The sequence below is a fragment of the Schistocerca cancellata genome, chromosome 4 (genome assembly GCF_023864275.1).
Source record: "Schistocerca cancellata isolate TAMUIC-IGC-003103 chromosome 4, iqSchCanc2.1, whole genome shotgun sequence".
In the NCBI taxonomy this organism is placed as follows: Eukaryota; Metazoa; Arthropoda; class Insecta; order Orthoptera; family Acrididae; genus Schistocerca; species Schistocerca cancellata.
The window spans coordinates 473,942,336-473,967,353 of NC_064629.1; the positions used below are offsets into that span (position 1 = coordinate 473,942,336).

The 25,018-nt window shown below is 41.0% G+C and overlaps 1 protein-coding gene and 1 long non-coding RNA gene across 20 annotated transcripts in view; one reads left to right on the plus strand and one right to left on the minus strand.

Moving 5' to 3' along the window:
• Nucleotides 1–241: 241 nt before the first annotated feature.
• Nucleotides 242–4,636, minus strand: LOC126184935 (uncharacterized). The gene is made up of 3 exons (XR_007536907.1): nt 2,483–4,636; nt 2,108–2,392; nt 242–1,990 (listed from the first exon to the last, which is right to left on the minus strand). It is a non-coding gene; the product is annotated as an uncharacterized LOC126184935 (long non-coding RNA).
• Nucleotides 4,637–10,838: 6,202 nt separating this feature from the next.
• LOC126183424 (DNA fragmentation factor subunit beta) overlaps nt 10,839–25,018 on the plus strand; it is a 437,040-nt gene continuing 422,860 nt past the window's right edge. For 9 of the 19 annotated variants that reach the window (XM_049925383.1, XM_049925398.1, XM_049925392.1 and 6 more), the window contains exon 1: nt 10,867–11,434. In XM_049925383.1, coding sequence (XP_049781340.1) covers nt 11,429–11,434 — 6 coding nt within the window. In that variant the 5' untranslated portion in view covers nt 10,867–11,428. Of the gene's footprint in view, nt 11,435–25,018 lie in introns of all 19 variants that reach the window. The other 10 variants (XM_049925395.1, XM_049925391.1, XM_049925387.1 and 7 more) reach the window with 6 other exon arrangements.

The following is a 25,018-nucleotide window of genomic DNA, read 5'->3' on the forward strand; positions in this document are numbered from 1 at the left end:
ATATATATATATATATATATATATATATATATATATATATATCACAGTCCCTCAGAATATATATATATATATATATATATATATATATATATATATATATACACTAAACATACATTTTTCTTGTTTTTTGTGCTTTTTTCCATACATGGTGTGTGTGTGTGTGTGTGTGCACATGTATATAGTGCACATAAATAAATATTTACACCACACACACACACACACACACACACACACACACACACATACACACACACACACACACACACACACACACAACCACTTACATTATGATAAAGGGGTCACACTACTACTCTGCAGACTCGCTCTCTCTCTCACTCTTTCTCTCTTTCACTCAATCAGAACCGCTCCCCCATCCCTTCTCTCGCTACAAGTGAGAAGCAAGTAGTGTGATTATGGGTGAGTTTCAATCCCATCACAAATGACCCTTTTATCAATATGAGGCAACAGGCCGATTTTAGTCTGCAGCACAGTGTACACTCCATGTCCTCTCGATAGAATACTAGTTTGTCTTATCACATGCACTGCAGACACTGATGTACAGGCACTGCAAATAGTCTTCGACAGAGAGGGTACACGATGCCATGTGATGCACACCCTTAGCCCACCTCTAGGTGGCACCTTCCAATGTGCGATTTGCTTACATTTTTTTATCACAGACCTACAAACTCCACAATTTGCTATCCATTCTCCTCGTCTTTTATACAGCTGATAAGCTTGTTCTGTGGAAGAATGCCACAACGATTATTGGACATGTATGAGGACACATCGAATTCATCACTGTGGTACCTCATTACTTCATATGGATAACAATTCTTCACCCAACAGATGAAGCTGTCTGTATCCATATACAGTAATTTAGGATCTGCAAAATGATTTTCGCCAACTCAGAATGAAAGTGGTACATGTGGAGTTTGGATAGGTCTTGGCCGGCCGGAGTGGCCGAGCGGTTCCAGGTGCTTCAGTCCGGAACTGCGTTGCTGCTATTGTTGCAGGTTCGAATCCTGCCTCGGGCATGCATGTGTGATGTCCTTAGGTTAGTTAAGTTTAAGTAGTTCTAAGTTCTATGATAGGTCTTGTATGCATATCCCCACATAAATAGGTTTTGTAAACTCTGCTGTAGTGTTCACCATCTCCACAACAACCAAGTTCTTAAAAAAATGGCTCTGAGCACTATGGGACTTAACTTCTGAGGTCATCAGTCCCCTAGAACTTAGAACTACTTAAACCTAACTAACCTAAGGACATCACACACATCCATACCCGAGGCAGGATTTGAACCTGCGAACGTGGCAGTCACACGGTTCCAGACTGTAGCGCCTAGAACCGCTCAGGCACACTGGCCGCCATGACTGAGGAGGATCTATTGGGTCAGGCCAGTGGGAACAGCCTGGCTGTACCAACAGCTTCAATGCTGATGCTGCTGTAGGCCTGACCCACTAACCTGACAGGTGGTAGCTTATTGTTAAATCCACAGATGCGGTGCTGGGATGATTGTGGCAGACAAGGTGTTGGCTGTGGCCTCTCACACGGCGACTAGCTGTGTTTTTGCCAGTGCAGCATGGTTCACCAGATGCCACTTTGATTAGGTAGGTTTAGCCCCCACTGCTACCTACATCACGCTCTGCTGCAGCTGTGCAGATGTAGCCAGTGTAGAAGAGATAGAATAACGAAAAAAATTAAGTACAATGTTCCACAAATTGCTTGCTGCTGCTGTAAGAAATAAAAGAAAGAATACAGACTGCATTGTTACATAAGTAGAGTTAATAATTACATTTCACGCTCAGGGTCCATAGCATGAACATTTCATTGGCATTATCAGGTATCTCTACCACCCCTTCAGGGAAGCTATCCTCCTCTAAAAGGGCCACGTCACCCTGCCTTTGCAGCTCTTCGTCTAGAGCCATTTCCCTGACCCTTTCAGGTTTCTCATCCTTGTCAGGGTTAATATGGTGCCTCCGATCCATCTCACCTACAACAATGACAACAACAAAAAGATATATATATACACAGATTTGTTAGAGAAAAAGAAAAATATTCTATACTACAGACGCAAATTACAAAAGGCAGAATTCTTTTTCTCACTTACAAAACTGCTCTGCTGTCTCACTGGGTGCTGGAGACTGCTGCTGCAGTTGGTGAACAGCCTCCAGCTGCCTGTCTAGGAGGTCTAATCCCACTAGAATTGTTGCTGCAGCAAGACGAAACATTTAATTACAGAGCTACTACTACACAAATATCTCTTTTTTTTAATACTTATTTGACTGTTGGTGCTGTGTATTTGCTGCTGGAGGCTGTTCAACAGCGTGTGGGTGGCGTATTTTGTCAGCTTCCAGCATTGCCTCCAGCTCAAGCAGCATTTTCACCATGTGAGCTATAACAAGAACAAGCATGAAATAAGAAATAAACCAACGATATGAAAACAGGTTACTCTACTACCACCATTAAATTTTTTAATACTCACATAGCAGTTCTAGTTGCAGGCTTTCCAAAGGAGGCTGGACCTCAACAGGGAGAGTTTCCTGTGGCCTAGCGCCCTCTTCCTCCTCCTATCTGCCCCTTGCAATCTAGGATAAAATCCTGGAGTTGCATTGTAAAACAAGGAAACGAAACTGAATTACCGATGAGAATTTTTTAACACACTAATTTTTTTTCCTGATTTCTACACAATAACCACATATTTACAAACAAACAAAATTATTTACATATGTGGCAATCCATATTCTTCTTCTTCTTCATCATCTTCTTCTTCTACAATTCTATGTCGTTTTCTGCCCACAATGATGGTAGTCGATGTTGCTGAACGCTTCATTTTCAACAAACTGACACACACAACTAAGGAGCAACCACACTGGCCAACTGACACTGGCAAAATGAGACTGGGTGTGGAAGGGGTAGGGCAGGAACCAGTTAGGAAGCGCGGTTGATGGAAAGCCCAGAACAATATTTTCAGGAGCCAATAGGAGTTCATCATCCCCCCCCCTACCTGCTGATGAGATGAATGCTTGTCTGAGCATGCAGAACAAATTGATGCTGGTCTTACAGCCACAGATTCCATGCACTTTTGCATGTGGGGTTCTGGAAATACCAACTCGTTCCACCGATCTGTTCTTCATGCTGGATGCACTCATTGATGCAGTTGTAGTGTCCCCGCTACCAGTCGCCAGTTCACTCTATGGCGAGCTGCAACTGCTGACAGACATGCCACTTCGCGAGTCCTGGGTTACAACCATGCCACATGTAGCAAACTACTTTGATAATGTATTTAACAAAAATTTTTACATGATGTAGGATCATCTCCAAAGTTTTCACATGGTGTATTTGCGCTTATTTATCTTAGTTTCAATGTATAAACAATATTCCTGCATGATGTATTTTCGAATGTAATTGCATTCCTTTTTTTACACACATTATTTCTGTTCCATGTGCATCTGTGAAGACAGTGCAGTATTTTGTGTGTGAGTGTATTTTAAACAAATTGTTTAAAGAAACATTTGCAAATATACTGAGAGGTCAAATAATTTACCCAATTTGTTTATGCACACAAATATTTCAGTCCAGTTTCGATCTTTTGCAAATGTACTGAGGCTTCAAACACTTTATCTAATTTGTTTATACATGGAAATATTCCATAGAAGTGTCGATCTGTAGTTGTAATTAAAACTGCCTACAGTGCAGGTGTATATTCAATTTGTGAAAGTCATCCCAGCAAATTGTTTGATGATTTATTTATGACACAGCTTGAAGCAAAGTACTGTGCAGCAACCATTTTGAAAGTTTATTTAAAGACACATTCAATTGGATTTAATATCTCCTGAAGCAGCTTGTGTTGGAGGACAAGGGAAGGATGTGGTGTTTCCCACAAAAGAGCGCATAAGTGTCTCAGGAAGGAAGCCTGGGAGGTTTCACAAACGTGTCGCAATCTTTTTACGGCCTGTGTTCAATTGAGGTGGTAAGCATCGCAAAACTGAGGCAAACTACTGTGCAGTGATCTTTTTGAAAGTTTATTTAGAGATATATTCAGTTGGATTCAATAACTCCTGAAGCAGCTTGTGCTCAAGGGCAAAGGAAGGATGTGATGATTCCCACAAAAGCGCTTGAAGTGACTCAGGGAGGAAGGCTGGGAGGTTTCACAAGTGTGCTGTGATCTTTTTAGAGTCAATGTTCAAGTCTGACGGTATTCCTCAGAATAAAACATATAACTACAATGCAAATTGTTTAAATATGCTTGCATCATCTGTAAAGCTCTCTCTCTTTGTGGAGTGGTACATTTAGTTCCTGTGAGATCTTCAAGATAAGTGTGTGAAGATATTCCGCACATTGCTTAAACACCAGATTTAATAACTCACGAGGCAGTTCGTGTTCAGTGACAAGGGTATCTCTGTGCCACAAAGAATGAACATGCGCCAGGGATGAGGAAGGCTGTGGATATTTCCAGCATAACAGGATGTGCTTAGCATGGCCACCATGCAGTTGCTGGTGGCTTGTGTAGAGCGGCCGAGATCATGGAGACTGCACAAGGAAGGTTTTCAGGTGTGTTTAACATGATCTGTGAGAGTGTAACTATGTGGTTCCTTTCACTATCAGAATAAAAAAAGTACCACAAGTGTTTAACATCATCTGAATGGTTTAAAACAACAGCATCAGTTTCGAGGTGTATTACAATTTCAGAAATAAATAAGAATTATTCTTAAACAAATTGTTTGAACAATGCCTTGTGCATGGAATATTAGCCTACAGTCGTGATATCCTCCCAGTCCAGCAGACAGACACAGACTGAGCGAATTCCCGCCATTTTTCCCCAGACCGCCATTTTGGTTTACGTCGCAGGAGGGGGAGGGAGGAAAGTCATCACTGCCCTCTGGTGGTGGTGTTGTGAACTAGGTCAGTTGGCCTCTGGACCTCAAGGTGAACACACTGGATGGAGCTGCTGTCTAGTGCTCAATCAATGGCAACTCAAATAGTTTAAATAAACCATATACCGCACTGCATACAAAATAAAGACATACATCCATCTGATCCTGCAGCACAGCAGAGACAGAGTCCTTTTCTTGTCAATTTCCAAATGGGGGTGGGGAGGAGTGTGGGGTTAGTTTTAACTTTCAGCCATGACATCAGTGTGGCACTGCCACACCTATTGCCATAATCTTGAATAAATTTGGCAATAATGCAAAGTACGGTGGTGTCCCTGTTGCACTACTACTCACTAGGGTCGTGTCGTGCACTGGAAGGGGCAGAAGATAGAATAGAATCGTCATTGCTTGCAGCAAGAACATGGTGATGTGTGTGCTCCAGAGTTGAATCTGTGTTCAGACAAGGGTACTCGTCAGTGTCCAAGCTGATTTAACCCTGTTAACAGAAACGGCTTTATGTTTCCCATTAAGAAGGATTTCAATTGTGTTACTTGCACGGCTGAGTACCCTATGCGGAGTCGAATATGGAGGATGGACAGCTGCCTGCACTGCATCTTGTAGCATAATGAAGTTACAATGTGCCATATCGCTATGTATGAACACTTTCGGCAGTGTGTGAGGATGCAGGGCTTGTGTGTGTACAGTAGCGATGTGTGAGGGGGCATGCTTGACTAGAGCAGGAAGCTCATCCCGAGATGGGAGTCCAGTGTCCTTGACGAACTCTGTAGGTAGCACTAGAAACTCACCACAGAGGATATCAGTGAGAGAGGCATTTCGATTGTCATTGTGAGCTGGGCAGATGACGAGTATGACATACAGCAAGGCCTCTGACCACAAGCCACCTGGCACATGAGAGCTGTTTTAAGTGTACAGTGCCAATGTCCAACTAGTCCACTGCTCTGCAGGTGGTATGCAGTGGTATGGAAACAGTAAACACCATACAAGGTACATAATCTGGCGAAGAGTGGAGACTCGAACTGGCATCCCTGGTTGGCAGTGATGGAAGAAGGACATCCACAGTGTGAAATCCAGGCAGAAGCAAAAGTACACACAACTGAATCAGAAACCATGTCTGAAAGAGGCACGACCTCTGCCTGTATTGTTACCTGATCTATGGCAAAAAGGATATATCTGAACCTCCTGGATGAGAGGAGGCAGCCCACGATGTCGAGGAGCATAGTACGTTGACTTTACCCAGTGAATGTTGAGTATGCTGGCTGACCTTGTTTTGTTGACATGGTATGAATGCATGAACAGTTAAGCAGTAATTACTCTTCATGCTGGATCAAACAAAAAAATTCTGTAAAGAGGCAGATGTAGCCTTGATGCCTAGGTGTGTGGGGGAAAAGCAGTGGAAAACAAAGGTCAGCGCCGAATTAAGGTCCTGTAGAAGATTTTGAAGTCCTGCATCGTCCACTTGGAGATGGGCCAGTTCATCCAAGTCCAGTGGAGAAGTGATGGAATTCACTCGTGATAGATAACCCACAACCATTTTATCTGCCCCGCATATGCACTGAATGTCAGTGAGTGGTTTATGATATGCAAAAATCGTAACTTCGCGCCCTTCAGTGTCATCGCTGATTTACCATAAGACCTTGTAACCTGCGAGTAATTCACAGTGGAAAGCTGATGATTTGCATTGAGAAGCAGTGAGTTTCGTCTAGAGAAACCAAAGGGACTGTTTTGTACCACCAACATGCTGTTGTAGAACTGCACCAATTGAAGTGTTAAGATGGTAGTGTTCAAAAGTGCAGTCTTAAGTGTACTGAACACTTCAATCATTTCATCCGATCACCATATCTTTCATGTCTCAGAAGTGTTCTTGCCTGTCAAGGCATCCATCCACAGGACCTGGAGAGAAGCAGTGTGAGGCAGATGCCGCCAGAAAAAAATTACCATTCTGAAGAACAGTAGCAGATCTTGGTAGATCTCGAGTAATGGCAGGTCACTGAAAAATGCAATGCGGTCCGACATCAGACAGATTGCCTCAGCACTGACGGTGTGACTGAGAAAGGTAACACTAGTGTGGTGCAATTGTGATCTGTCATCGTTAATCTCCACACTATGGTCAGCGAGTGCTTTAAGGACCTGTGTCAAATGTTGTTCGTGCTCCTTGGTAGAGGTGGAGTAAATGAAATGTCCTCAAGATAGGTGTAGCAATAAGCCAAGATATATAAAACAGAGTCAATGAACCTTTCCCAAATCTGATCCACATTTCTCAGGCCATAAGGCATAAAGCAGTATTCAAAGAAGCCAAACAGTGTAATTATTGCTGCTTTGGGGATGTCATCTTCAAACACAGGAATCTGGTATTATGCTTTGTGACAGTCAAGAAAACTAAATGCTCAGACCCTGTTAAGCTATTGGACAAAGTCCTGAATGTGTGGGATGGGTAATTGTCTGTAACAATAAGGGCATTAAGTTTCTGATAGTCACCACACAACCGAAACAAACCATCCTCCTTAAGCACAAGCTGGATATAAGCAGACCAGTTACAGTCTGAAGAGCTTACAATGCCCACACCTAAAAGCTCATAAATAAACACTTTAGCATGATGTAATTTTTTGGTGGGGTGAGGCATCATGCTTTGTAAAGCATGGGCATCATCATTATCCTGTGACAAGTATCGTTAGTGACAGCACATAGTTGTGCAGCTTGAATATGCAAGGAAAGAACACAATTATCATCTCACAAAGAGTTGACACAAGGAGGCAAAACACTTGGAGGAGGGATGGCAGTGACCTTAGCTGGTGGAAGCAGAGGCTCCAGAGGGGATGTGGCAGTTGCAGGGGTCATTTTGGTGGTATGTGTTGGCTGTGAACCAGCAAAGCGGCTGAGTCTCTGTTGAGCACACTCCACTTTCTGCAATATGTCATTGATAAGGTTTGTGAGCTTGGCATTGTGCATGCATACAGCGTTGATCTTGGCGCATTGAGTAGTGAGCTTGAACAATGAGTTAGTGAGGTGAGCCATCAGCGTTGAACACTCAGATAGAGCTAAGAGAAGCTGATCGGATCTCTAGGAAGATGTAGCAGCAGAAGGGCTGAAGGAGCCTGGGATGTGACTTCCTGTCGCATGATGAATCAGTGACGCTGTCTGCAGGTTGAGAGAGAGAGACCAAAGTTTCTTAGCTAGTCAATACCAGGAACTGGGCTATCGATGTCCGCAATGCCAAATGTCCAATTGAACTGCATCTGCAGCGAGCGCTGGAGCCAGAGTTCCACTGTGGTGCAAACATTGATGTGTGAGCTGTTAGCTGTGCAGAGAGCAAGTTTCACAGGAATTAACTGAGTGAACGCACAAGAGGATGGAATGACACTGGTGTCCTCTCCAGTGTCCATGAGAAAACTCATGTTATTGTACTGTGCCGAGACATACAGTCATACGCATGTTGTGGCTGCCATATTCGATGACTGTAGTCCAAAATGGCATCATGCAGGAATGTGGCGAGCCATGGGGCCTAGATCAGTGTATGCATCGAGTTTCTGCAAGCACAGGGAGGGCGACAGTTTCTCACTGCATTACCAAAAGTGACGAGGAACCAGCAGAGTGGGTACTCTGGGTTTGAAAGCAGTGGGGGGAAAGCAGTTGTCAACTGTGTCATCTGTTGTACTGCACTGTGGTTTGCTTCTCTGCCCAGACAGTGAGTCAGAATGACTCGTCAGTGTGCAGGAATCTGAAGCTGGAAGTGTCTGGCATCCGTTGCTAGGTGGCTGTGAGTTACTTTGCTGTGGCATGTCGGCTCTTGCGTGAACTCTACCAGCCTAGTGCATCAGTGCAGTGTGGGTAATGGTGCTGCTGCTACCAACTTTCGCATCTGCTGGAGCATTTGTAGTTGGAAGTAGTTGCCTGACAATTCTGTACACCTTGTCTGCCATTCGAAAGTTGCTGTCCAAAGGCTCGGCGGAGTGGGAGAGGAGTTGCATTTGGAGTTCATGTGGTAGCTTAACGAGCCATAATGTCCAGAGCGCAAAGTCAGGCATGACTTCAGGTCCTACCTGTTCCCATAGGTGCCTCCACAGCTGCGAACGCGATCTTGTGCTGAGGTGTTCTTCGTGGATTTTGTGATGTACAGCTGCCGGTGGACATGACAGGTGTTCAATGATTCTTGCCCTGCTGTAGCACATTTGAGCTGTGCTGTTGGCCCAGTAGTAGGTTGCTGGTAAGATCTGTGTGATCATGTAGGTGACTAACGAAGAAAATAAACCGAGCATCATCATCCAGCATTCCATGCAAGTCTAGAAGGTCGTCCACAAGGGCGAACCAAATCTTTGGATTTCCCTTTTGTAGTTGAGGCTGCTTGGGAAATTTGATTGTGGGAGCATGTTGCATAGCCAACAGTTAACCTTCCATATGCTGTGGAGTGGGCTGTGTTGTAGATGGCTACACTGGTACCTCCCTGGTGGATGATGCAAAATCTTGATTGATGGTGCCATATGAAGTAAGATGAGAATGTGGTGTGTCGCCCGAGGTTCCACGACGCGGCACGAGCGGATGAGAAAATTACCGGCGCGGGTAGAACGACCGTGGTCGCTGAAGGACGAGGCGGCAAGTCGGAAAGCCAAACGGAACATTGCAACACGAATCTGGTATAATTGTCCATCTGTTGTGAACAAGATGTGTCGAGACAAGAGGTTGTGGTATGAATGCCTGTTTCAACTGTCGTGATCTGGGACGACAGAAGGAACATGGTAGCCGCCATCTGGACTGTAGCTGTAGTATGCGGATCCTGCTGTGGCACAGACGAGGTTAGATCAATTCTCGTGTAGCAGACGAGGTTAGATTCGTTGTATGAAGGCCGGTATGGCTAGCACATCCATAACCAATTCAAGCTGGTACTTGGAATGTCGACGTTGCCTGTGCTTCGCAGTCAAAGTCCAATATGTAGGAATGAAAAGCAGGGTCCTAAACACTACACCGTGGGCGATCCATTGTTTGTTGGCCAGTAACGAGTAACTGCAACGCGCGAAACGAAACGGATAATTGCGATCGAAAACGTATTCGAGGGCACCACTATGGATTATAGCTCTCTATTCTCAATGGAGATACAGAAGACACTACTTTAGATACAGAATTCACTTTATAGACGAAGAAACACAATATGTAAACACGAGCACACGTGAAAGTTAATACACGACGGTAGAGACTAAAGTCAAAGATCATACCTCGTCATTGGCGTAGTCTGATTATCGATAGTCGCCAAAGTGGATTCCATTGCAAATTTTATGGAAATCTCTTCTTCAAAGCAGAAATGGTAACTCATGGTCCCATTAGCTTATCTTTATTTTCATTAGAGGCTAAATGTAATTGCTATTAATGAACTGCAATTATTCTATTCAACTAATAGGAGGAAATTCTTCACAATGTGTGGCGTATAGATACAATCACGTTCAAAACTTCCTGTGGAAACAAATATTATATGCTCTCTCCCTAGTTCGATCGGGTAGCGCTTCCTAGTCGATGTAGATGTCCAATATTCGGCACTTATTCTTAGCATAACAATCCAAAAGCTTCTCGTCTATACTGCTCATCGTGCTTATTTTACGTACACGCACGATTATATCGGTACCAAATATGAAAACGTTCACTCGCAAGCAAAAGGCGCTTAACAGCCACTGGACAATAAAGATAGATAGTAATAAATAGGCCAATTTGGATCGAACTAATGAAAAACTTACTTAAATAATAATAACAGTAATAATAATAATAGTAATAATAATAATAGTGAAACGCAGACATTTTAATACCTTCTGTTTCCCGGTTTTCGATGCTTAGGACAGTAATGTTGTTTGACGAAAGTCTATATTTTTACCAAGGTACAAATAGCCGTCAAGCACTCGGACAGTGATGAATGAAATGTATCAGATGTTAGTCATTTTAGTCAGTTAGCACAAAGACCATTTCTTACTTCTTGCTTTGAAAAAACCGCGTCAGCGTGTACACTTCCCCGTAATCTGTGCAAACTGCAAAGGAGCATCTGCGATGTTTGGAAATGAAAAATAAAACAAAATTGTTGCGACCGCACGTTTTCAATTTTGACGCTAATAGTGATGAGAGATAATATAGATGTCATAAAAAATGCCGTAGAAGCTAGAAACTTGCATGAGGACATAAGGTTAACAAAGCTTTGTTTGGTGAGAAAGCTGTAGTCGTGATAAGCTAGTATTAGCGACGTTAGGTACGATGCAGTGTCAAATATAATGCGTTATTGACACGCAAAATTTTCCAATAGTTTCTGTAGGTAATGTAGCGTGAACAGACAGTGATATGGAGATCATGTTCCTCAATACTGAGATGAATGTTACTGAAACAGTAGGTTATGTAAAACTGTTTTGATGTATTTAGCATCATATAATGATGCCCTGAAAAGAATATAAGTGAGACAGTGTTATGAAGATAAAGTTTTGGTACTTTTAGCTGACGTTGGCCAAGTCTGTGTGCTACAATACGCCGTTATTCAATGTTTTACAAGAGACGCTGGACATCTCTTCAGCAGAATGAAGGTAACCTTCCTCAGTATTAAGTTTAGTCAGTATAGTTTTGCAAAAGTGCCACCTACCTTTTTTATAAATGTAATACTAATTTTAATAAATCTACAAATGTTTTATAGTCGATTTCATTTTATACAACGCATTCAGACAGGAGTCTAATTATAGTGGTCAAAAAATAGTTTGGACTGAGGTGAATTTACAATGCAAGCACAAGTACCAAAATATACAGATACACAGAATGAATAAATACCGGTATGCTTTTATGAAGACGAAACCATCTCATCATTTGCCAGAAATGATTTAGAAAAACCACAAAAAATCTGGTTCAGGGTGTTTTGAGAGAGCAAATTTAGTTCTCCCAAATATGAAGTCAATTTCTTGATTGTTGCTCTACTTCATTTAGTTGGTTCCTGTTGTATAATGCTCTTTGATCTACACTAGGTTTGTCCCAAATAACTTACATTATAATAGGCTACATAGTTTTGCCCTTCCTCACTGTGCACACTGAGGACAACTGGTGACTTTTGGACTACAAACCTGTTGCTATGTCGCATTCACTAACTCCAGTCTGTTCAAAAAACTGCCTCAAGCCCAAGTTGTTTCTTTAAACAACTATGCCACATACATGCTGTCATGTTATCCCCTGATACCACCTAAAAATGGAGTTAGCATACAACTATGCCACATACATGCTGTCATGTTATCCCCTGATACCACCTAAAAATGGAGTTAGCATACACTCATCATACTGAGATGTTGAGCTGAGGAGAATGACAGGACATTACTGCCATGCATTATAGACCTTTCCATGTGATTTTCTCGTAGAAGCATTACATTGTGATCATGTTTTGTTATGAAACAGGGTGCTGGAGTTATGCTCATTCATTATCAACCACTAGTAAGAGTCCTGTAAGAAATCTTTAATTTGTAATATTCAGTATGTATGAAGAAAATTCTAGCTGGCATGTTTTCAGACAGATGAGTTTTAGTAATCTGTGTCATCTCCTAGACAATTTATCATACAATTTTATTCCATCATTTAAAATGCTCTTTTGAAGTCTTTTTCTTGCTCTCTTTGCTAAGTGAAAGTCCAAACAGGTTCTTGTTCATTGATTAAGTTTAGAACTGTTAGTGAAATAGGCTACTTTGTAACATTATTCCTGATCTACACACTTGAGGTGTACTCACTGTATAGAGTAAGGATAAGAGGAGTTTTTTTTAATAGGTATTCACAATGAGCAGTTTAAAAATGGTGTTCATATTATGTACCTTCGATCCCCCAAAAAAGACATTGGCTGGTACAAACTACTAATAGACCCCGTAGAGCATAACAGGCTGACGACTTACTTTTTGACAGCATCTTTGTGTGTTCAGTCCATGTTAAATGACAGTCAACATTCATCCCTAAAAACTTTGTGCTCATTTCTGAATATATAGATTGATCAGCTATGCTTAATACAGCAAAGTTTTTTTTCCCTCTCTTTATGCAGAAGTGCATACTGTTGACTATTTTATGTTCACTGTTAATTTTTGAAATAGTGTTCAGTTATCTGAATGTGTACGTCTGGTACTCCTCTCCCTAGTGCTTGCAGTGCAGTATAAGTGGGAAAATGTCCATAATACATTCTTTCAACATTTCTGTATCCACCATACATGACATTTTATTCATTAAGAATATATTTGTATTTAATGCTGAACAGACCTTATCAGTGTGGTTTTCCCATGTCAAAACTGTGTCCACTTCTATTATAGTTCACTTTCTCTAGGTCCGCATTTCTGATTCTCTCTATAACATCCTCAAGTTGACAATTCCCTTGGTTTCAAGTTTTGTGTGTTGTTTTCTTACTGTATAGGCCTATCAATAGGTTATTTTCTCTAAAATATCTTTTTGCCATTTGCATGTCTTCACTGGCTGCCTTTTGCAAATTCTTTACTGAGTCAGTACATAGTATTCAAGTTGTGTTGGCGGCATAAATGATCACCTTTTCATGTACTGCAATGGACATCTGATTTACATACAAGGTAGAGAGCAGAGGTCCTTTGCTAAATCCTGAGCTACTATATATTTAATATCCAGAAAATTAGACAGTTCTCTTAGTACTTCTGCAGTTAAAATTTTATTTCAACACAGGTGCCTGTGTTCATCATAGTTTTTTTTATTTTATTTATTTATTTATTTATTTATTTATTTATTTTTTTATTTATTTATTTATTTATTTATTTATTTATTTATTTTTTTTGTGATATCAGCTGCTTTTCCTCTTATACCATAGCAGTGTAGGTTTTAAATCATCCAGGGCCTCAGTTATGTTTGTTATGAACTCTGGCACTTCAGTCTGTGTGAACCTGCCCTTTCTGAAGACATGTTGTGCTTCGTATAAGATTTTCGTATTCTCAGTGAAAGTTTGTTATTGTGTCTTTATTGTTTTACACTATTTTAGAGAGAACAGTTATGATAGTTATGGGTCTGTAGTTTCCTCGATCTCCTTTATATCCTTCTATTACAGACAGGCTCAGTGTTGCTTCTTTTTAAGCAGTTTGGGAATATTCCTTCCTTCATTACTAAATTTATCAAAAATATCAAGGGTTTGCGAGATACCTAGTGCAGTGTTACGACATTTTTGTTGATATGTCATCCAAACCTGCTTTATTTCTATTTTTTAGTGCTCTAATATATGTGAAACTTCCAATTTGTCTGTAAGAAGTAGATATAAACTGTCAGCCACCCATTTGGTTCTTCCAATGCTCTGTGCTAATTCTATGCTTTGTTTTAGAAGTATGAGGGTTGGAACTTAAATAGTGGCAACTATTTATTCACAACCAATACAAAAGTGTTACATGTTTTCACCTGTTACTGTCCTTCAAAGTAGTCACCAGCATTGTGTAGAACCCATTGCCAGTGATGTGGAAGGTGTAGTATACCGTTAGCAGAGCCGGTTCTGTTGATGGTGCGAATGGAGCGGTCTACTGCCTGTCGAATCTCTGGAACGGTTCTGAAGCGAATGCCATGAAGAGGTTACCTTATCTTTGGAATCAAATCAAAGTCACAAGGACTTAAGTCCGGGCAGTATGGTGGATGGTACAGTGCTTCCCAGTCCCATCGACCGAACAGAGCAGCCACAGCTTGCACTGTATGCACCTGCACATTGTCGTGCAAAATGATGGGTAGTTTGCGCAGAAAGTGTCACCGCCTCTTTCGCAAAGCTGGTCGCAGGTGATGCTCCACTAATGAACAGCAGTACGACTTAAGTCCTTGTATCTTTGATTTGATTTTGAAGATGAAGGAACCACATCGTGGCATTCACCTCATAACTGTTCCAGAGATTCAACTAGCAGTAGACCGCTCCATTCTCACCACCAACAGAACAGACTGTGCTAATGGTATACTACGCCTTCCACATCGCTGGCTACGGGTTCTGCACAGTGCTATTGACTGCTTTGAAGGACAGTAACAGGTGCAAACATGTAACTCTTTTGTATCGGTTGTGAATAAATAGTTGCCACTATTTATGTTCCAACCCTCATATATCCATCATAGGTATACAGTGCTGATTGAAAGTATTACACACTTGTGGATCTGTTACTCATGTCCCCTCCCCTGTCGATATAACTGTTTTAGAGTTGTTAGAAATAGTTTGTATTTTTAATTTTGGTGGCTAGCCTTTCCTTCTCTTACCTTACTAGCATATGAATTCTTCTTGCACCTGTAAGCTTCATAACCAACTTGTCCTTTATTATTCTGGTAATTTTCATATAGCACAGTCAGTTCATATCTTGCTCTTTAATTTCCATAGTGGTCAGTTTCTTCATTCATTATGAAAATAATGGATACTTCAGTGATTTTTTTTTTACGATATTGAACTTTTTAATGCAGTGTTCTTAAATATGACTTTTGTTTTAAGTGCATTACTTTATTTGTTGTGTTTCTTTTCTACCTCCGAATACCAAAAATTTTTGTCATTTTGTGTGGGTTTGCTATGCTATTTCTGATACTGATGATTATTATGCTGTTTCTTCATTTTCCACTGTTGCTTCTGATGCTTCACATGCTGGTGCTTATGTAACTTCTTCCTCATGAGATGCAGCCAGAGATACTTCTTTCTTATACACTGCAAATGCATCCTTGTTTTCTTTTGGAATTAGCGTCGAATCTGTTGCAAGTTTCATTGCTGTCTACTTCTTCAGTTGTTTTATCACTGGGGAATTTCTTTGCCAGCATTTTCTTGCCTTCATGGTTTGTGTGCATGCCCTCCGACAGAACTGGTTGCTTCAGTGAAAGTTGTATGTACAAAACTGCTACAAATCGTCCAAATTATCCTCAATTTTCATTTTGTTCCAACAGTTTCTCTGTTTATACAAGAGTTTTCAATTAAGTCACACTTGGGAAGGGGGGGGGGGGGGATATAAAAGAGAGGAAAAAAGGAAAATTTTGCAAGACAATTTTTTTCTGAAAATTATTTCAGTGTTCTTACTGCAAGGCTACTTTCATTTTTATACACATCATTTCCTTCTCTGATTATGAAACAGTTATACAGTGCTTTTCACTGCAGTTTCACAGCTTTTTAGCCCTGCTCATATTGTAGCTCCAGGTTTTGTAATTCCATTCACTTTATACTTTGTCTGGATATTAGACATGATGGTGGTTAGAAGTTGTTTGTGCAAAGTTTCTACACCTCTGTCCTGGAGAATTTTTGATGCTATATTGTATGCCACTGGCAGAAGTAACACTCCTTTGTAATTGTTGACATTTTGTTTGTCTCCCTTTTTATGTGGTGAGTGAGTTAATGCTATATTCCACTCTTTTGGAATCATTTCAGTTTTCCAGATGTGCTCAAAAAGCATATGTAGACATTTATAATCTATGGTTCTGGCAGTTTCAACAGTTTTGCTGTAAAGGAGCCTTCACCACTTACTTTGTTTTTCATAAATTTCTTGCTCTGTTGGTGGGAAATCTTCCTCCAAATTTTTGTGGTGTTACTAGAAAGTCCAGTTTAACTGTTAGAACTAGATAGTTTAAAGGCATAGCATAAAAAATGGGGTCAACAGAAACATCCGATCTCACGCGTCGGCTTTGACCCGTGACGTAAGGGTGTTGTGGTGCGTGACGTCATTACGGCGTGGAGTTTGGCTTGTGAGTGTGGCGTGTTTGTAGATGTTGCCTCGTTGACGTTACCTTAGTAGGAGTTTTAGGGCCTGTAATATATAGTTTACCTTTTTACTATACTTTTTGTTTTAACGTCGTCTATGAGGCTTTTATCAGTTTGCCATTAGATTGTTCAATCTTTATGGTCTATATGTTTTGTCGCTACTCGTTATGTCTAATGAATCGATATTGTTTTTTTCTTTTTTTTATTTGTTTCTTTTTTTATCTTTTGATTGACCTACACATTGATCTGTAGCGTAGCCCTGAATGCGAGGTTAGGTTGGGAGTTTTTTTTTGGCGGGGAGGGTCGGGGGGGGGGGGGCGCAGCCCCCCCCTGCCTGGGCTTGAGTACCACTTGTTTATTATTATCTTTGTTTGCTATCAATGTTAGCAGATTGTTCTTGTGAAACCTTTGTGTGTGTTGTTTTTCTATGTGTTTTCGTCTTTGTGATACGTATGCAACGTTTTTATATCCGCCATATTGGAATTGTCGTTTATGGTTGTTTCCGCCATATTTGTGACGTCATGGGTCAAAGCCGACGGGTTGGATCGGACGCTTCCGTATTTCCAAAAAATGCTAGTATTTCACAATTTTTCTTTCTTTATTTATTTATTAGAATAACACTTTTTTAGGGTACGATAAATCAATCTTGGTTTTCCTTCTTTGTGTTTAGTTTTTGTTGCTACCAGACTTCTTTCATCTGTAGAGAGTGTCGTTCCTTTTCTACCTGGGTCCCCTTTATTCCTTTTGCAGACCTTTTTCGTTTCTGAAATCCTGCTTTTTGTGTTGCTTCTTTAAAAGATATTTTGTTACCTATTATATCCATTAGACTTCCTGAGTTTTTCATATCTTTGTCAATTTCAGTAAACTATATGGGCTTATTTTTGTAGCTGTTTAGTAAGTTGAAAATCTGCCTTGGTTAGTCTGGTTTTGTCGATTCAGTATATGTGGCTATAAAACTGCAGTTGTCTTTTCCTCGTAACAGTTAGCTTTCCCATTTCCAAATAGAACTCTCTATTTGATCTTAATTTGTGTTCAACATTACTATTACTTCCAGGTCTCAGTATTTTCCTTAGAACTTCAACTTTTCCCAGTTTTTGAAGATCCTCAAATCTTATTATTTAATCCTGTGCTGCCATTATGATCTTTGAAACAAATACTTGGTGCCTGATACCAATTAATTACATGTTCAAAAGTTTGGTAAAAATTTCTAGTATTATTGTTGGCAAAATTTTCTTGTATCTCCATAAAATGAGAATTTTTGAAGGTTCTTTTGATTTTCTGTATTATGTTTGACATTTATTTTCTTTGTTATCTGAGTTGTTCTAAATGATCTCTATTTGACCCTCTCCATTTTTGAGCTCTTTGTTCTGGTGCTTCTTCACACTCTTCATTCCACCTTGTGTTCTATTTATTCTTGGCAAATTATAAAGTTTTCTGTTCTGCTACAGTAATTTTTACATGGAGTTCATGCCACTCAACCTTTTTTTTGTCTTGATTTCTTTGCTTACATTTTTTTGTCTTTCTATTGTAATATTAATTTTAATGGATTCGTATCTGATTACTTTCTTGGTTGTGTTTTTTGTTTTATGTTGAAGAAATCATATTACAATCTTAGAGAGATAATGATCTGAATCAAATTCCTGACTTCTGATTACTTCAACAGTTATAATTTTCTTGATATCCCACTTAGACATGGGCACACGATACTAGATTTAGATTTGCATATATATCCAAGTTTTGGCTTTTTTTGATAGTTTGTGAAAATTGTGGACATCAGTTTTAACTGTAACATTTTGCGTATATTGATCAGTTTTTCTCCATTTCTGTTTGTTCTTAAGTGCGCTGGATATTCACCTGCAGTATTCTTAAATTTCTTTTCCGTCTCAACTTTCATATTGAAGTTGCTGAGGAGTGTTTTGATGTTGTTTTTATGTATGTTGCAGATGAAATAGGACTGGAATTAATAGATTTATAGATTTGTTTTGTGCTTTCAAATTCCTTTATTGAGGCACTCCACTGAAATACATTTCAAATAGCACCATTGTGGCTGAGACAGCCAATCATCTCCCTTGTGTGTGTGCGTGTGCGCATGACATTCCCCAATGCTGATAGAGCATGGCTTGGTCAAGCAGTGGTGTAAAACCACTGGTTCTATCAGTGATGTCCTCTGGGCTTGGCGGCTAAGGCAGTGGCAGTTGAGGCATGGCTGATGTCTCCAGTGACATGGCAGCCATGACCCACTGTAGGAATGCTATGGCTGGTGCGCTGTGTCCCAGGGTTGACGGGCCCCATGGTGGCTTCTTTGTCTTGCCTATCAGAGCAGCCTGCTCTGACACGAGGCCAAACTGCGGACCCCATACAGCATTTTGATGGTACCCCAAGTGTCTCAGCCCTGTTGTGGTAGTGCTGCAATACTAACACAAGAATATTGCAGCACGAAAGTGGTTCAGTATTTTTATGCTCATGGGCTGGGCTTGGTTGGACTTTGCTACACTTTGCGGCATGCGTACTAAACACTTCTGTGGTTGCTGGTGTAGAAAGGCTTCTGCCTACTTCTTCTTAGGTGTTGCTGTGTCAACTATTTCTGCACCCTTCCAGGATGGTTTGCCTCGTACTGCACAATGGCTTTGCTGTGTTTTGTAAGACACATCTGTACCTGCCTGAAGCAGACTTGGCTTAATCCACTTCCTACTTTGTGTGTATGATTGAATATGGTCATTGCTCTATGTTGCCCTCTCTCTTAACAAGACTTGGCCTCTCGTATTGCCTTAACTAAACTGTTCTCACACTAGAATGACAAATCCTGATGGCTAGCCCAATTGGCTGTGTTCCACTTTTCAGGATTACTTGTACCAATAAGTTCCCTTAAACACTTCTGATCCTAGGCCCCTTAGTTTTCTGCTCAATTCAGTTTATAGCTGCAGCTTGTCCTCTGCTGTCTCTGAGGCTATGGGAATCCAATGGACTGGAATTTGAACAGTGACTGGGTGTGGACTTTCTCTTGTGTTTTGCTTTTTGTACATTGTGTTTTGCTTTTTGTACATGTAAACATGGACTACAGTTAGCAGAGTATCTCTGCAGTAGTTGGTATGACAATGATCAATGTTGTTTCCCTCCAGTACTGACACTCTCTGTACAGACTCACATACTCCATCAATGTGTCCAGAAAGATTTCCCTCTCCTGCTCGCTAATGAGTTTTTGTAGAGTGCATTAGCTAGGGTCCCAAAGTCTGGTTTAACATAGTCAGATTCACAGGGAGGAGCACTTCTATGTGTCCCTCTGGCCAATACAATCCAGGCTGTGAAATTCTGAAAAGGGTTACCCCCTAACTGTGGCAGGTAGGTGGAAAGCAGAGCAAAATTATTTCAAATGAAATCCCATTTACCAATAAGCCACTCCCATCTAACTCTAACCTTTTTGATGTCATGAGTTTCCCCTGCTCGAAACTACTGGCGGCGGCTGCTGCTGCTGCTACTGCTACTACTACTACTACTACTACTACTACTACTACTACTACTACTACTACTACATCGAAGGTTGAGTACAACCAATATGCTGTAAGTTCAACTCAGGCCTAATCACTTCCTTCTTGCATTCCGTCTCTGCTTTCTGACCCATTAGTAACTTCACTGCACAGGACTTCTGACCCTTTCTCACTACTCTGTTTGGAAAAACCGTAATCACAACCCTGCAACACTTTCGTAACTCCGTATCTTTCATTTTTACATATTTACTCTTGTTTTATGCATCTAGTAACAACCGTTGTAACTTTACCTGACAAACTTCTTTAACATACCCAACTTAACAGGATATAATTGAATACATATAATTGCTAGACTGGAAAGGAAACTGAAATGCACAACCTTGCCCCATCTGGCCTTGCTTCTTCTGTGCCTAACTTAAAATCAAAGGGTAAATTTTTATGATTAGATTCTAAGACCAACCATAGTTCTGGTGGTAGCTCGTTCTGCACTTCCTGTAGTAGCCCTTCCAGGTACTGTTCCAGTGATGACAAGTTCACTTCTAGCTGGCCCAATACAGCTTGCTGCATAGCTTCTCGTAGCTCTGCTACCTCTCCTGGCACTTCCCACATTCTGGCCTCCAAGGGCTGTAACAGTTTTGTTACCACTACTTCCATGATTCTTCAGCAGTTTCGGCATAGCTCACCACTTCTTGAGGCAGCTAGCACATCCTTCACCAAACTTGCAATTTACATGGTGTGCCACTCACGTGCTCCTTGTTTCCTTTCACCAGTTGTTTTATTACTTCTGTGTGTCATTCAATCTCCTGATGTCCTCCTCATCAGCTGTCCCAAACACAGTTTTGATAAGTCGGCTTCCCACATTGATCCAAACTCTCCTTGTCTTTGTATGCGATACAATCCTGAGGACCTTAGCCATCTCGTCCCTCAACTTCCATAAGACCCGTGTAATCTCATACTCTGCCTCCTGTCAAAAACGGTTGAAGGATTCTTCTAGCTGGCTCACCTCATTTGATTCTCCATATGTTAAACACCATCTGTATCACAGAGCAATGATTGGTGATAATCTCGTCCTTTTGCTAAATGAACAGCACTCCTCCTTCCAGGTGCTGGTTCCACAATGTTTCCACCCTAATGATGACCAGTAGTCCGGTTATGACTCACATCATCTTGTCTCCTGGCGTATCTCACCTGAGGCCAGGGCTACCTATTACCCTTTCCTCTCTATAAAGTTCTCTGGGGCCCCACAGCAGCTAATTTCACTTAAGCTACAACTATATCTAACATGTAAAAAATCACTTAGTCTTATCTCCTAGGTCTTAACCCATATGGACTTCCTATTGTTGCTTTAAATATAACCTCTTGTCTGCTCCTCTGCACCTCCGCACCTCCTTTTCCAGTTTCCCTTTCCAGTCTGTCCCTCCAGTTCATGGGTTAACCTCTGGGCTCCCTCGAAGAGGTTTCAAACTCCTATGTACACAATTGTTTTTATCGTCAGCAACTGAATCTTGCTATTCACTGGACACTTATTTGCCTCGACTTGATATGGCCCTTGATACTTCATAAGAAAATTCTTTGTCTTCCCTTTTGGAGTGTATGAAGTTAATTACATCACTGATTGGCCAACCTTGTGTTGTGGTATTCTTGCTTACGGCTCAGTGCTACCTCTTGCTTTTCCAGTGCCCATGTATTCGTCATGCGTAAACTTTCCAAATTTCCCTTGGGACCCATGCAAACTCCTTAACCGAATCTCCTGTCTTCCCCTTCTTGGTTTTCAACATGTCAAAATGGCATTTTATGACCATGTACCATCTCATATGGTGGCAGTCGCGCGCGCGCGCGTGTGTGTGTGTGTGTGTGTGTGTGTGTGTGTGTGTGTTGAGTTGTATAATATCCTAGCATCTTTCCTATGCGTCTGTGCACTCTTTCGGTTCTCCCATTAACTTGAGTGTCAGAGGACTCATCCTCAGTTTCTTCACACATAACAGCTCACACAGTTCCTTGAACTAATCCAACAAAATGTTGGTTCCCTAGTCTGTTATCATTTCAGGTACCCTGAACTTCAGTATCCAATTGTTTACCTGCAGTTCTGCCACTGTTGCTACCTCTTGGTTTGGTATTTAGACCATTGCCACATATATTGAAAACTGACCTGCAATTGTAAGTACCTGTTTATTCCCTACAGGTATTTTCATAAAAAAGACCTAAAACATCAATCCAAAGAAATTCAAACCATGCTAATGCTTCAGGTAGTCTCCGCAATGGTACTCTTGTTCGACACAAATCTGCTTTATGTGCACACTGTATACAATTCTGTACATACTGGTTCATGTCCATCTTCCTATCCTTCCACCAATACCTCTATGCTACTCTCCTGTTGGTAGACCTACATCCTCCATGAGTTGCTAACACGTGACCATGTGTGTCTTGTAGCACTCTATTCCTCAACTTCACTGGTACCACTGCTTTTGGTCACAACTTGGTTTGTCTGCACAGCAACCAATCGTGCATACAAAACTGTGATTATTTACTATACTGCTTAGACTCCTCATCTGTGCTCTGCACTGTATGCTATTCCTTATTCTCATTGCCACCTATCTGCCACACTGCTAGTTTCCTACTTAAGTCCTCTATGTTTCCATGTTTCATTCTAGGTTTATGTACGACCATAGAATCAAACTTGCTCAGTCTTACCACCCATCATGTCAACCTATTAGATGGGTCCTTCAATCCCAGCAGTCATTTCAGTACTACATGATCTGTTATCACTCAAAACTTTTTCCTGTAGAGATAAGAATTGAAGCATCTGATTCCATAGAGAAGACTCAACATCTCTGTTTCCGTTGTGAAGTAATTCCTGTCTGCTGAGTACAGCTGCCTTGGTGCATAGGTTACCAGGTGCTCTACGTCATCTGTTTCTTGAGACAACCGCACAGCCAAGTACATAGTTGGATGCATCTTATGACAGAATTAATTCTTTAGTGAAATCTGGGAACACTAAGATTGGACTTGATGTTAAAGCTTCTTCAGTCTCTCAAAAGCACATTGACAGTCCTCTGACCAAACAAATTTTGCACCTTTCTTCACTAATTATGCATACAGTCTGACAACATCCACAAATCCCTTTACGAATCTTCAGTAATAGTTTGCAACTGGATGGAATGATTGTTGTTCCTTCACTGACTCGGGCAGGGAAAATCATGTATAGCTTTAATAAACCTTGGGGTCTGTCTTAACCTCATCCCTACTTATTATCTGACCAAGGTATGCCACCTCTTCCAACACAGAATTTCACTTTTCTGTATTCAACATTAAATTTGGTGCCCTCAGTCTCAGGAATACTTACCTTAAGCACTGTATGTGCTGTTTGATATCACTTGTATAGACAATTATATCGTCAAGATACACCAAGCATTGATGTTGTTTCATTCCTCTGAGAATTCTATCTAACAGTCTCTGAAATGTTACAGGTGTGTTCTTTAATTCAAAAGGAATTTTCCTGAATTGATAACAGCCCCATGGTGCAGAAAATGCTGTTTTCGGTCCATCTTCAGAGTGACTTCTAGCTGATGATAGCCACATCTTAAGTCATCACTAAAAATTTTTTTGCACTGGTTTTAATAGTCAACGGTTTCCTTAACGCTTCTGAAAGTGTAGGCGTCCATTATAATCTTAGCATTTAGATGTCGATAATCACAACAAAACCTATACTTCCATGTTGCACTGTTGATTTTTTGGTACAATGACAATTCCTGTCCCTCCCCACCCATCCCCCACCCCAATGGACTATTACTCTCCTCAGTAATCCCAGCCTTCAGCTACTGATCGATAAATTCTGTCAGAACCAGCTGCAGGTACCGCAGAGCTCTGTACGGTTTGCAGTAAATCTGTGATTCATTTCCTGCGTAATATGCATAGCTGGCAATGACCCTTTTGGAAAAAAGCCCTAAATTATAAAAGGAACTCTTCTATTTGTTCCCCACTACTTCCCTTTAGGTGCTTTACCTTCCACCATGATGCAGTTTCAGTGGTGTCTACCAATTTTCTGTGGCTGTTGCCCCTTGTTGTCCTACTTTTCCTCCTCTGGGGTATCCACATTAGTGATCAGCAACCTCTCCATTAACCTTAAATCTGTGATGCTAAAATTATCCACAAATACAGATATCATTTTCTCACCATTTACCTCTTGTATGCATACATCACTTCAGTTTACTAAGCATCTTGCCTTATCCAAGACCTCATTTACTTTGAATGGTTCCACAACACACAAAATTCTTACCAGTAATCTAGACTCAACATTAACGCAAAGTGATCTCCCGGTACCCTCAGGCACAAAATTGTGTGAATCAAGTCTTTGAGTAATTAGTCACAGTTTAAATGGTTTTTCATTGCGATAAACTCACTTTGTGACATTGCTACACTGACAGCATATTTCACCATATGCTGCGAAAAATTGGTTTGGGCACAATGATGATGCAAGAAATCCTACCCCAGAATCATGTCATAGCCCTCACTCATGTGTGGCACAATCTCTGCATATTGCTTGAACTGAACTGTGCCCAGGAAAAAATCAACATGCACCAATCCCAACAGCATGAAATCTTTATCCCACACTCCATGTAATATATACTGCAATGGGTTCCAGTGCTTATGTTCCACCAGATCACAATTGGCAACCGATACATGTGCCCATATGTTCAAAAATATCCTGCAATTCATGTTTCCTACTATTCCTCTGACCGCACAATCCACCTCTGTGATTGACTTCATAGAATCTAATCTTAATGGGAATGGCCATAGGCAGACGTTGGGTTTCCTTTGCTGTTTAATCTCTGGTTCTTCCTTGGTCCTCTACCTCTGAAACTGCTGTGACTTCTGCCTCTATTCCCATTATCCTGAGGCTAGTGACATTGCCTCCTCACATGCCCCATTTGCCCACACCTATAACACCTTATATTGGTTGAGAA